Genomic DNA, 13,547 nt, shown 5'->3' with positions numbered 1-13,547 from the left:
TTCGTAGTTGTTGGAGTCAATTTGGGTGCATCTTATATTACGGTAATATTCTGGCAATTACACTCCCAGCCACACAGACAACATATACAGAACAAACACACAGGCCAAAACGGCTCCTATAATAATGTTCATTTAAAGAATGGCTCACGCTGGATATTGCCATTTTAAAAACGGGACTGTGAGTGTGGAATGAGAAATGGGTGAGTGTATTTTCTTGAATACAAGCCCAAGATAAATGAAGAAGTGACTTGAACAACGAGTCGATTTAAGAAAAAAAATGTATTTGTATTTTTATAAGACAAAACTGTCAAAGGAATAGGCCCGGCTCCGAATGGAGGAAGAGAACACATCTCTCTCTATAGTAAGACTCCTAAAGGTGTTGCCGTGAGGAGAAAACGATGTATAGAGATGAGCTCCAGGGAAGAAGAAAGAAGGGGACAATTCTGCCTTTGAAAAGAAACTAAGAAAACAACATCAAAAGAAGAGAATGGAAGGAGAACCTGAGAGAGAGTGAGAGATATAATATTGCTGTACCAAACGGAGTCCAGACAGTGAAATAGCACTCAGGATGAAGAAGGGTAGAACAATGTAGCAAAGGTAGCAACACAATGGGAATAAATCACATGTGCGCCTTATCGCTCCTTTTCTCTCTCCCTCATTCTTCCAGAACCTGATTTAAACATGTCCCTTGAACAGTGAAATTGAATAGGGGACGCAAGCTGGAGCATTGGCTACAGAGATCTTAAGTCTGCTGTGGAGGAAAGCGAAGGGGAAAGATTTTGAGGTTTTGAAAGGTAACAAGGTGTGATGGCTGGCCAGAGAAGAGAAAGAGAGGAGCGAATGGATTGTCCGGGGGAAGAGAGAGGGAGAGAGGGGTCTCTTGGCTATGTTTGAAGCCAGGGCCCTTTGAAGACGATCAGGGGAGCCCTAATCTTAAGGCGTCAGTGTTAGGGGGGCTTTGGTGCTCCACTAGAGCCAGGCAAAGCTGCTTGGAACAAACACAAACACCAGGGTCCTATTCATTTGGCACAAAACGGACGGAAACAGGAAGGGGCAAACGGAATCCGTCCAATGAGAAATGCTTGTTTTGATATGGTGTGCCCTAATGAATACGACCAGGACTAAGAGGTCCAAATAAGCGACAGAAAGGAAAATGGTGGGGAATGATGTCATGGTTTTGCAATGAAATAGTAAACAAAATACCTGAAATGGCATAATCAGAATTGGGTTTTTCTATATATTCTTCCATTCACATTGCCCATTCCAGCACAGTTACAGCAACTATGGTGAATGCGTAACCAGCCCAGCCCAGTACAGCTCGGCTTGGTGCAGCCCAGTTTGGCTCAGTGTGGTAACAGGGTGCTTGTTAGATTAGAATGTGGTCTCACCATGTCTGTATCTGAAACTGGGCCAAAGCTGGTGACGTAGACATTGGTATTCACCTCTGTCACACGATCTGAAAAACATAATAACACGGAGGATTAAAATAGAACAAACAAAGGCGGATCATGAGACCCTTTCTTCCTCGCTGAACATGAATAAACACATCTATTACTAGACACTTCAGTATGAATTACTGAAGCTCATATTTTGAGTGGCACTTCCCTGCGTTGCAGTAAAACAACACTTCATTTTTTACTCCTAACGACACCATCCCGTCAGGCCTACCTCTGTTCAGAGAAAACAACAGCGCACACATTTTGGTTTCTCTCCTGGGCAACTCTTTCATTAAGTTAATCTCTTATACGCTTGGGTAATTTCTTAAAAAAGCTTTCAGGCTTTACAAGTATCCTCTGCTGCACACACACACACACACACACACACACACACACACACACACACACACACACACACACACACACACACACAGTAACTCACACAGACACGAACTCATGTGTATTCTAAAGAGGTTCTCATTATCCTAAAATAAAGTGCTCTCATGCAAGGCGACTCGGCGAGCGAGAGCAGGCCCAGTGTGCTCACTGCGTTTGCTGACAAATGACACACAGACGTGTAATGGATATGCTTATTATTTATGAACTAGTACATATCGAGAGGAACAGACGGCTAGTTGGGTAATGTGTGCAATACATTTAGCAATACATACACTGGATTGCACTATAGAATAGGTGTTTCAAGGTCCAATGCAGCCATTTTGATCTCAATCTCAAATTATTTCTGGGTAACAATTAAGTACCTTACTATGATAGTTTTCAATTAAAATGGTCAAAAAGAAACAAAAATTGCTTAGCAAAGAGCAATTTCTCCAGGAATAGTTTAGCTAGGACTGCCTAAGTGGGGAGGGGGAAAATGTGAAATGAGCTGTTATTGGCAGAGAGGTTGGAAACTCTCTTTCTTTTATCAACACATTTACCGCATGGTGATTTCACCATGGAAGGCCAAAACTCCATTTCACCAAAATCGTTTGGTCAATAGGCTGTTGTCGACCGAGATTTATTTATTCGAGCAGTAGCAAAAAATATATATAATAATTATGGTGTTCAAAACACCCGTCTGATTCACACCTGTCTGAGAGGACTGATCCATTGTGGAGGTAGTGGTGATGACACCGTCCATCAATCAAAGACATGTGCTACTGAAATTGCATATGGTTATATTATGTAAGAACAATTGTGCAACACAAATAAAACTTATATTTTATAACAAATTCGCTTTCTCCCGTGTTGGCTAGTGTTCGCAGTCCGCGGTTCTGAAACACATCAGTGCGCTGTTTAATTGGCGCCTTTTCCTAGACCATGTCGCTATGTGCATAATAGCGAAGTTAACCAGCTTATTGGTGTTGAGAACAATGCGGCGGAGGCAGCAGCGGAGTTATGAGACGAGAAAACAGCCCTTGCCTTAATTGTCTAAAAAGTGAGAAGAGAGAGAAACTCCAACTTCACTAGGTCTATAATCAATAGCCTAACTGTTAAATGTGCCTGGCTTTATAAATCATCCATGTACTGTATACAGTTGAAGTCGGAAGTTTACATACACCTTAGCCAAATACATTTAACCTCAGTTTCACAATTCCTGACATTTAATCTCAGTAAAATTTCCCTGTCTTAGGTCAGTTAGGATCACCACTTTACTTTAAGAATGTGAAATGTCAGAATAATAGTAGAGTGATTGATTTATTTCAGCTTTTATTTCTTTCATCACATTCCCAGTGGGTCAGCCGTTTACATACACTCAATTAGTATTTGGTATCATTGCATTTAAATTGTTTAACTTGGGTCAAACGTTTCAGGTAGCCTTTTCAGCCTCCTTTTCAGTTCTGCCCACACATTTTCTATAGGTTGAGGTCAGGGCTTTGTGATGGCCACTCCAATACCTTGACTTTGTTGTCCTTAAGCCATTTTGCCACAACTTTGGAAGTATGCTTTGGGTCATTGTCCATTTGGAAGACCCATTTGCGACCAAGCTTTAACTTCCTGACTGATGTCTTGAAATGTTGCTTCAATATATCCACATAATTTTTATCCACATATTTTTCAAATAAAATAAAGCGACCGTTGAATAATTAGCGTAAACAATAAATAGGCCTAAACCATTACATTTCACAAATGAATGCGACTTTTTTTGGTCTTTGCTGTAATAAAGGCTTTACAAAAATACGTTACAACAGACACTCCGGTACGCTTATAATATATTTATTGTTATTTACATTGTTTCAAACAGTTATATTGTAATCAAACAGCCAATCTTTAACTTCCTGACTGATGTCTTGAAATGTTGCTTCAATATATTCACATAATTTTCCTACCTCATGATGCCATTTATTTGGAAGTGCACCTCCTGCAGCAAAGCATCCCCACACATGATGCTGTCACCCCCGGGCTTCACGGTTGGGATGGTGTTCTTCGGCTTGCAAGCCTCCCCCTTTTTCCTCCAAACATATCGATGGTCATTATGGCCAAACAGTTCAATTTCTGTTTCATCAGACCAGAGGACATTTCTCCAAAAAGTATGATCTTTGTCCCCATGTGCAGTTGCAAACCGTAGTCTGGCTTTTTTTATGGCGGTTTTGGAGCAGTGGCTTCTTCCTTGCTGAGCGGCCTTTCAGGTTATGTCAATATAAGACTTATTTTACTGTGGATATAGATACTTTTGTACCTGTTTCCTCCAGCATCTTCACAAGGTCCTTTGCTGTTGTTCTGGGATTGATTTGCACTTTTCGCACCAAAGTACGTTCATCTCTAGGAGACAGAACGCGTCTCCTTCCTGAGCGGTATGACGGCTGCGTGGTCCCATGGTGTTTGTACTTGCGTACTATTGTTTGTACAGATGAACGTGGTACCTTCAGCCATTTGGAAATTGCTCCCAAGGATGAACCAGAATTTTTTTCGGAGGTCTTGGCTTATTTCTTTTGATTTTTCCCATGATGTCAAGCAAAGAGGCACTGAGTTTGGAGGTAGGCCTTAAAATACATCCACAGGTACACCTCCAATTGACTCAACTTATGTCCATTAGCCTATCCGAAGCTTCTAAAGCCATGACATCATTTTCTGGAATTTTCCAAGCTGTTTAAAGTCACAGTCAACTTAGTGTATGTAAACTTCTGACCCACTGGAATTGTGATACAGTGAATTATAAGTGAAATAATCTGTCTGTAAACAATTGTTGGAAAAATTACTTGTGTCATGCACAAAGTAGATGTCCTAACCGACTTGCCAAAACTATAGTTTCTTAACAAGAAATGTGTGGAGTGGTTGAAAACAAGTTTTAATGACTCCATTCTAAGTGTATGTAAACGTCAACTTCAAGTGTATCTATAGAAATAAGACAGATCCTGCTTCTGTTGCCTGTTTGAGTGTTTGTTTTAATAGCCTACTGATTCCGTGGGCACCAAGCCTCACGCAACCACATATCGGATAAAGAACTTCACACAATGTGGCTGTTTATAATCTTTGCTATGCTGTAATAACAGCTTTACATTTTTTTTGTGTTAGACCAGCCTCTCTGGTATTATTTATATTCTAATTGAAATGTTGTTTACACTATTCCAAATTGTCTGAATTAATTTTTTTTAAATAATAATCCTCCCTTTGCCTTGATCTCCTTCTTATTGTTATTATTATGATCATCATTATAATAAAAAGTAATATCATTAGAATTGATAGGCTTAGTGTAGTATCCTTGTATAACCACCATCGAGCTGTATGCCTAAGAGCGCATCCTGTTTAGTCTCAATACCGTAACTTACTATATTTCAATACTTACAGTATATAGGCTACTGTATCAATCAATCATTTATTAGTTCATGTCATCACACAGTATAGGAGTCCTTCATGATTTGAAATGCAATCAAGCGTTTTTGTTTTCAAATAAAATAACAAAGCGACCGTTGAATAATTAGCGTAAACAATAAATAGGCCTAGACCATTACATTTCACAAATGAATGCGACTTTTTTTGGTCTTTTGCTGTAATAAAGGCTTTACAAAAATACGTTACAACAGACACTCCGGTACGCTTATAATATATTTCTTGTTATTTACTTTGTTTCAAACAGTTATATTGTAATCAAACAGCAACTGTTTGGCACACATAATATGCACTCAGTGCCTGTTCCTTACCTTCTTTTTCTTGATCTCCAGCATTTTCCACAACTAGTCAAATTTATTCCACACATCTGACTTCCCCTTTACCTCCTGAGCAACCAGTAAGCATTCCCCCGTTTCAAGTTCATTTGTCACGTCCTCTGCATCCATTTTCCTGTCACGTGTTAGTGTTCAGAGTTTGTTATAACCAATTTATTGGCGCGATTATGGGAATGTCTTTTTATTTTTTATTATGGATTTCGGGAACATAACTTTTCAGTCAAATGTCTGTAATTATGTTGCAGCTTTAGCAACACGGAGCGCGTGATACACCCTGTTGATGTTCTGTGGTTGTCTCTGCAGCAGGGATGAGAGAGAGACAAAGAGTGCTGGTCATACAGTCACTCGCTGTCTTTTTTTTTTAACACAGCACAACAAGTCTGAGCCAGGCTCGGCACAATCAAATCAATTCCGGTCGGACTCCCTCTAGTCATTTGTGTGTCTTAATTATTTAATCAAACAGTTCGCTTAAAGCATCAGACAAGCTCCATGCATATATTGAAGTTGATTTGATTAAAACACATAGGATTTGTCAATATATGGAAAAATACACGTTTAAAAATATAGATGAATCAATTGGTCGAAAGAACCGAAAACCATTTTATGTCGGGGACAGCCCTAGTCTTTTCAAACAGCTCTTACACTAAAAAGGCATTATAATCATGTTCACAATTTCAGTATTTTTCCAACCTCATAACGTGGAAATATATATATATATACAGGAAAAATCACATTTTTGACTGCACTGGCCCTTTAAGTGTGTAAACCACACATTATTATGGATGGTTATCCACTGTATTTAAGACCACGGGCAGGACTGGGTATCTAAAATGGGGCTTCCATGTCTTGTGATGGTTATGTTGGGGTGGAGATGCAGTGCCTTCGGAAAGTATTCAGACCCTTTGACTTTATCTACATTTTGTTACGCTACAGCCTTATTCTAAAATTGATTTAAAAAATATTTTACCCCATCATCAGTCTACACACAATACCCCATAATGACAAAGCAAAAACAGTTTTTTAGAAATGTTTGCTAATATATTAAAAATTAAAAACGAAAATATCACGTTTACATAAGGATTCAGACCCTTTACACAGTACTTTGTTGAAGCACCTTTGGCGGCGATTAGAGCTTCAAGTCTTCTTGGGTATGACGCTACAAGCTTGACACACCTGTTTTTAGGGAGTTTCTCCCATTCTTCTCTGCAGATCCTGTCAAGTTCTGTCTGTTTGGATGGGGAGCATTGCTGCACAGCTATTTTCAGGTCTAACCAGCGACGTTGGATCAGGTTTAAGTCCGGGCTCTGGCTGTGCCACTCAAGTACATTCAGAGATTTGTCCTGAAGCCACTACTGCGTTGTCTTGGCTGTGTACTTAGGGTCGTTGTCCTGTTGGAAGGTGAACCTTCGCCCCAGTCTGAGGTCATGAGAGCTCTGGAGCAGGTTTTCTTCAAGGAGCTCTCTGTACTTTGTTCCGTTCACCTTTGCCTCGATCCTGACTAGTCTTCTGGTCCCTGCCGCTGATAAACATCCCCACAGCATGATTTTGCCACCACCATGCTTCACCATAGGTATTTTTTAAATGTAACCTTTATTTAACAAGGCAAGTCTTAAGAACAAATGATTATTTTACAATGACAGCCTGCCCCAGCCAAACCCACCCCTAACACGGACGACACTGGGGCAATTGTGCGCCACTCTATGGGACCCCCGATCACAGCCGGTTGTGATACAGCCCGGGATCTAACCAGAGTATGTAGTGATGCTTCTAGCACACAGAGATGCAGTGCCTTAGAACGCTATGCCACTCGGGTGCCAGGTTTCCTCCAGACGTGACGCTTGGCATTCAGGCCAAAGACTTCAATATTGGTTTCATCAGACCAGAGAATCTTGTTTCTCATGGTCTGAGAGTCTTTAGGTGCCTTTTGGCAAACTCCAAGCAGGCTGTCATGTGCCTTTTAATGAGGAGTGGCTTCGGTCTGGCCACTCTACCACAAAGGCCTGATTGGTGGAGTTCTGTAGAGATGGTTGTCCTTCTGGAAGGTTCTTCCATCTCCACATAGGAACTCTAGAGCTCTATCAGAGTGACCATCGGTTCTTGGTCACCTCCCTGACCAAGGCCCTTCTCACCCGATTGCTCAGTTTGGCCGGCCGGCCAGCTCTAGGAAGTGTCTTGGTGGTTCTAAACTTCTTCCATTTAAGAATGATGGAGGCCACTGTGTTCTTGGGGACCTTAAATGCTGCAGAAATGTTCTGGTACCCTTCCCCAGATCTGTGCCTCTACACAATCCTGTCTCGGAGTTCTACGGACTATTCATTCGACCTCACGGCTTGGTTTTTACTCTGACATGCACTGTCAACTGTGGGACCTTATATAGACAGGTGTGTGCCTTTCCAAATCGTGTCCAATCAATTGAATTTACCACAGGTGGACTCCAAACAAGTTGTAGAAACATCAAGGATGATCAATGAAAAAAGGATGCACGAGTCTCATAGCAAAGGGTCTGAATACTTATGTAAATAAGGTATAAGGCACGCCTGTCCAAAATGTGATTTTATAAATTTGAAAAAATTTGAAAAAATTGTTTTCACTTTGTCATTATGGGGTATTGTGTTTAAATTGCTGAGGAGTTTTTTTTATGTAATCAAGTTTAGAATACGGTTGTAACGTAACAAAATGTGGAAAAAGTCAAAGGGTTCGAATACTTCCTGAATGCATATGTGTGGATGAAAACACCTTGCTGTGTGCAGACTCACACTAGATATGTAGAAATCTGAAATATGACTCCACTGACAGTGACCCTGATGTAGCCCGTTTTAATGTGAGACCTTTACAATACAGTAATACCCCGTTTTAACCTGTGGATAGAGATCCTATAATACACGGCTCTATGATTCTATGGTCAAGCCTACAGTCAATAACACCATAGAACTAAATCATCAAAATAGCAGCAGCCTGTTCATATTCAATGGAAAAGTAAACCAAATCATGAAAAGAAAATTACTGTTACGTACAAATAATGCATACTTCATACATAGGAGCGGAGGCCCTTGAGGACAAATCACTTATTTATTATTTAGAAAAGAATCCAGAAAAAAATGTACTGAGTTACGTACAAATGATGCATACTTAGCACAAAGGAGTGGCTCTTGGGGATGAATCGCTTGTTTTATTATTTAGAAAAGAAACCAGAGTGCATTTGAAGCCTGAGGATGTGAGGCCACTTTATTTATAGTATCAAGTAATGTAGGTTCACTTCTTCAGCTCAGACATACCAAAGCGAGTGGTCTAGTCAAGTTCCCTTAGCTTGTCATTTATATGTGTTTAGACCTCCGACCGAGCTATCAAATGTCTAACTAAACTATAGTAAACAAGCAAACTGAATATATGAGTGCACTATTTATAGTTCAATACAAAAAACGTATCTATAAAGTGAGATATTGTTCCTTCAATTAACGTGGAACACGGCTGTATGAGACACAGAGGTCAAGAAATACAGCACAGATAAAAGGGGTGACAATCACACCTGGTCTCCCCTTTTTATATGACGCACAACAACATTTACAAGGAAGCATGTATATGACCTGCCTGCCAGGCAAACTTACATATCCTCCAATACCTAATATACTGTAGCTGCTCTAAATGGCATGAATAGTCTCTCAATACTGTACTGAAAAGGAGGAAAATATGCATTAGTTAGGAGCGTCAAGAAATCAAGAGTTTCCCTAGGTGCACATGTGAGGTGTTGGGGTCGTGTGCGTTTCTGACCCTCGTATGGACCAGTCAGCAGCTACGCCTGGTAAAACAATCAGACTGGAAACACAGAGGATTAAAGGTGCAGGTTGGCAGGTTATTCTGCCGCTGCTGCTTCTGCTGCTGGGTTGTGTAGTTCTCAAATAAAGACAACAACAGAACGCACATGCAGTTTCTGTTTCAACGATTGGTAATCAAGTTGTTTTGGCTAGGGGGGTATGGTACATTTGAAAGAACCTGGACACAAAGCAAAGAGAACTCTTGGGGGAAACTCTAGGGGGAAAATGCAATGCACTTTCTAAAAACAAAAGTGAAGACCGACACTATTAATATGCAACACAAAAATATTCTGTTATTCATCGGAAGTCAAATGCGTCGCTGGCATCTAACATTTGTCGAACAGATGGCAAAACAAATGCAGCATCAAATAGTACTTTCTTAATAAGCCACTCAATTTTGGGTTGCAGAAGTCTGCGGATGATTCAGTACCTCTAGGCATGGAGAATTGCTTTTTTTCTCCATAGAGAAAGTATGTCAGTGCTTTTATACCATACTGCCATCCAGGCAACCCTTCCCAGCTTTTCCCCAAGCCAAAAACAAAGACTATCACCCATATGGCAGATGCTAGTTTTGAGCTGATGGCCCCCTGAATCTCAACTTCAATGTAAAATGGCACCAGATTCTGTGGGAGGCCCGGGCTCTGGGGCCACCTGGAAATGAGACAGGATGGAGCAATGGAGGGAGAGGTAGAGAGGTGGGTGGATGGTGGAGGGAGGAAGAGGCATCCGCTCATGATGGAAGGTGATTCTTTCATAGCCATACAATGGAGACGCTTCGACAAATATTTGTATTAATCGTAGTAGTACGATCTCACAAAGACACTACACTTCAAGCGAGGACTATTCGGCACTATCATACCACTTCTTCTCAGTGCTTCTAAATAACACATTTGATCGTAAAAATTTAAAATATTTTCTTTCTCCAGGTCAGTTGCTACTAATCCATCCCATCCTCCTCCATCATTGATTCATGTGCTGTGCTGTTAATCATCATCACACCATTATGTCAGTAATACCTTCTGTTACTGGACCTAGACTAGCCAATTAAACTATACTCCAGGAATTTACAATGGAGTTGAGTGGCGACTAGTGTTGGCGAACTAGAGCTCCGATGTCACATAAAATAAACATCAGCGCCAACAGAATAGTCCATAATTACACCCATTGTTCTATGTAATTGCGGGCTATTCTTGAGTGCTGAAATCAGTCGTCATTTTGATAAAAAACGTCATTTTAGGAGATGTCAGAGCTCAAGTCCGCCCGCACTAGGCGCCAATCAGCTATATCGTGGAGTTGAGTTTAGTCGGCTAGACCTAGGCACACATTCACATTCACCTTCAGCTCAATCAATACTTTCCTCTAGAGGGCAATGTAATCATTAGGCGGAGGTTTATGCTGACCAAGTGTTTATCCTTTATGAGCTTGTTAAAGGCTAGAACACACACACACATTGACCCACACGTACGCATGCACACACACACACACACACAGGGTAAAGTGTCAAGGCGGTGAAAGATAACTCCAGTGTCTAGCTAGCCACTAGCCCTACACAGAGTTCTTTGCTGGTACATGGAAAGAACCAGTGGGAGTGGTGGTCAGCAATGAGATGTCTGACACTGTACATCAACCAATATCCATGATGATGCCCGAGGGCCGGTGTTCCATCACATAACGCTTCCCCGTCAGAACGCGTACCCCCTACAGATCTCAGATTGGCAGAGTGAGATTTTGGCACTAAACTGTGAAAATACACCTCAATTGGTTATCAAAAACGGAAGGAGCGGCATGTTCAACCAATTTAGTTCCTGTGGTTAGATGGATAGATAGCTATGAAACATGAACCATGTGTGATTCCATGCACAAATTATACAAAACATGGATGTAGCAGTATCACCGCAAGTATTCAGGAGCATGGTAGCAGGTTACTGGTATCTCAGTTGACATTAGCAATGTGGACATTACATGTTGTCGTACCTCTAAAGAGAGAGCCTTCAAACGTCTGGTGAGTCTGAGTGTCCTAAATGCATGACTAAAACCACCTCAATCCAACAAGTATGTCATAAATGTTTGTTGAAATTCATGTACGTCGGAGTTGGTGCTTTGTGTCTTGATTCATCTTTTTTTATTTATGTTGGGCATTATGTCCCAGGCGATGTCATGTCTAGTTTAGTGGATCCACGTCTGTGAAATGTTAAGTTGTCTATTTTCGATTGTCTAAACAAACTACAATCACCATTCAGATATCATTGCAGTGAAAGCTAACGAGATCGAGAGAATAACGAGGTTCACACATCCCCAGTCCAGGCCAGAGCAGACGATGACGTCTGGTATTGATGATGGATGTGTGCTGGGTCGGGGTCAAAGTGCACAGGTCAAAGTTTACTGAGGAGGAGGACTGAAAGCAACCAAGGTTATTCCAACAGATACAACTATAAATCAAGGGTTAAAACATTAATGGTCCAAAACGACGGGCAGGTGATTTTCCCTGTTTGCGCAGGAGAACAGAATTGACAAACACATAATGAGAATGCTATACTGTACAGACTGTATGTCCACCTCAGGCAGACAGAAGTGTATCTGTTAAGGACCCAAGGGCAGATTATATATCATAAATCAAAATACTCTCCTCATTTCTCATTAGCTTTTAATTGTTATTACAGCTAATGGTCAAACAAAGTATATTTGATGATAGCACATTCTGTGTAGGTTTACTGTACCACCCATTTATAAATTTGGCTTGCTACACCAACGCAAAACTACTTGTCATTCTGTGCAATACAATTTCCACACCATTTTTAAAATGCCCCAGTGATTGCCATTTAGTTTATTGGATAATATCCTTGATCTACACCTAGTACTAAAATATAGTTTATGATCTATCGTCACATTTACAGATTTTAGTTGATGGTTGCTGGGTGTGTAGATAAATATAGAATGTCTTAACCGGGTCGAGCGTGGTGCTGACGTCAAGGAGTGAGGGTTTGATTCTGAATTCAGGAGCTTTGGATGCCGACCAATACAACTTTGTAGGATAAGGAACCTATCTACCATCATTAAATCAACGCCCATTCATTTCTGATTGGATATATTCTCCTATTTCCAGGCGTAAGGGTAAACACAGATTGATGGAGTAGACTGCACTGATCTCTTATTTTTAAAGCGTGTCTTTGTGTCTACTGAAGGTTCCTAAATAGACCAGCATGCCACACCACAGAGCGTCACTTGTTTTCCCAGGTGGACTATGTGCTAGTGCAGCAAATAGCCCACTTGATAAGGCGCCAGCCAATATCTTGATACTGTGGATTGAGAACAGCTGTAATATAAACAGGGCAGTTTCCTAATAAAGTGTTAAGGGAACCTTTTCTCTGTAGGGTGGTGGTAGTGGTCTGTAGCTGAACTACCGTGTAATAGTGTTATCGTGTACGGCAACAATTACAGTATTCACATGCTGTTGCCTCTGGGGAAAAGCTATTGAAACGTTGTCTCCTGCTGACTAGACAACACTACCTTTACCAAACAGGACTGCGTCCCAAATGACACCCTATTCAATTTACTGTACACTACTTTTGACCAGGGCCTATAGTGCTCTGGTCAAAAGTGGTGCACTGTGCAGAGAATAGGATGCCATTTGGCACACAGCTTTATACTGAGGATTTGGAATAACAAGCTCACTGATGACCGATATGTTCATGTGGTTTCATGTGCAGCACCATTAAATGTCACGAGAAAATATTGCCTGAACTGCGTTTCGCTGCTCCACACAAATTTAACCTGCACTCTACACGATTTATGGCTGCACTATCTTTCACATTACAAGACACAAGCAGAAGCATCGCCGGCAGTATTTGTTCTGCATGCTGACTGTGAGGAATATGATATACTGTGAGGAATACTTCCACTAAGATTCACTAAACCTGACAGGAAAATGAATCAAATGAAGCCAACAAAGTTAGTCATCACAATCTGTATGTGAATTTATACCATGTGTTTCTAAAATGTTTGTCCACAAACTGGAATCGTATTCATAAAGTGTTTCAGAGGAGGAGTGCTGATCTAGGATCAGGTCACCCCTGTCCATATAATCTGTTCATTATTATGTCAAATATAAAACTGATCCTAGATCAGCACTCATA

General features: G+C 40.8%; 1 protein-coding gene across 3 annotated transcripts in view; it reads right to left on the bottom strand.

Annotated features, from left to right (window-relative positions):
- Positions 1–13,547, bottom strand: part of LOC129827940 (gamma-aminobutyric acid receptor subunit alpha-2-like) — a 57,138-nt gene that overhangs the window by 39,518 nt on the left and 4,073 nt on the right. For 2 of the 3 annotated variants that reach the window (XM_055889241.1, XM_055889240.1), the window contains exon 4: positions 1,389–1,456. The exons of the other annotated variant lie outside the window; for it this stretch is intronic. In XM_055889241.1, the coding sequence (XP_055745216.1) occupies positions 1,389–1,456 (68 nt within the window). The remainder of the gene's footprint in view (positions 1–1,388; positions 1,457–13,547) is intronic. 3 annotated transcript variants of the gene reach the window in all.

Source organism: Salvelinus fontinalis, chromosome 29 (assembly GCF_029448725.1).
Source record: "Salvelinus fontinalis isolate EN_2023a chromosome 29, ASM2944872v1, whole genome shotgun sequence".
Taxonomy (NCBI): Eukaryota; Metazoa; Chordata; class Actinopteri; order Salmoniformes; family Salmonidae; genus Salvelinus; species Salvelinus fontinalis.
Note: the sequence above shows the minus strand (reverse complement) of the source record. Positions and strands in the feature narration are given on the sequence as shown.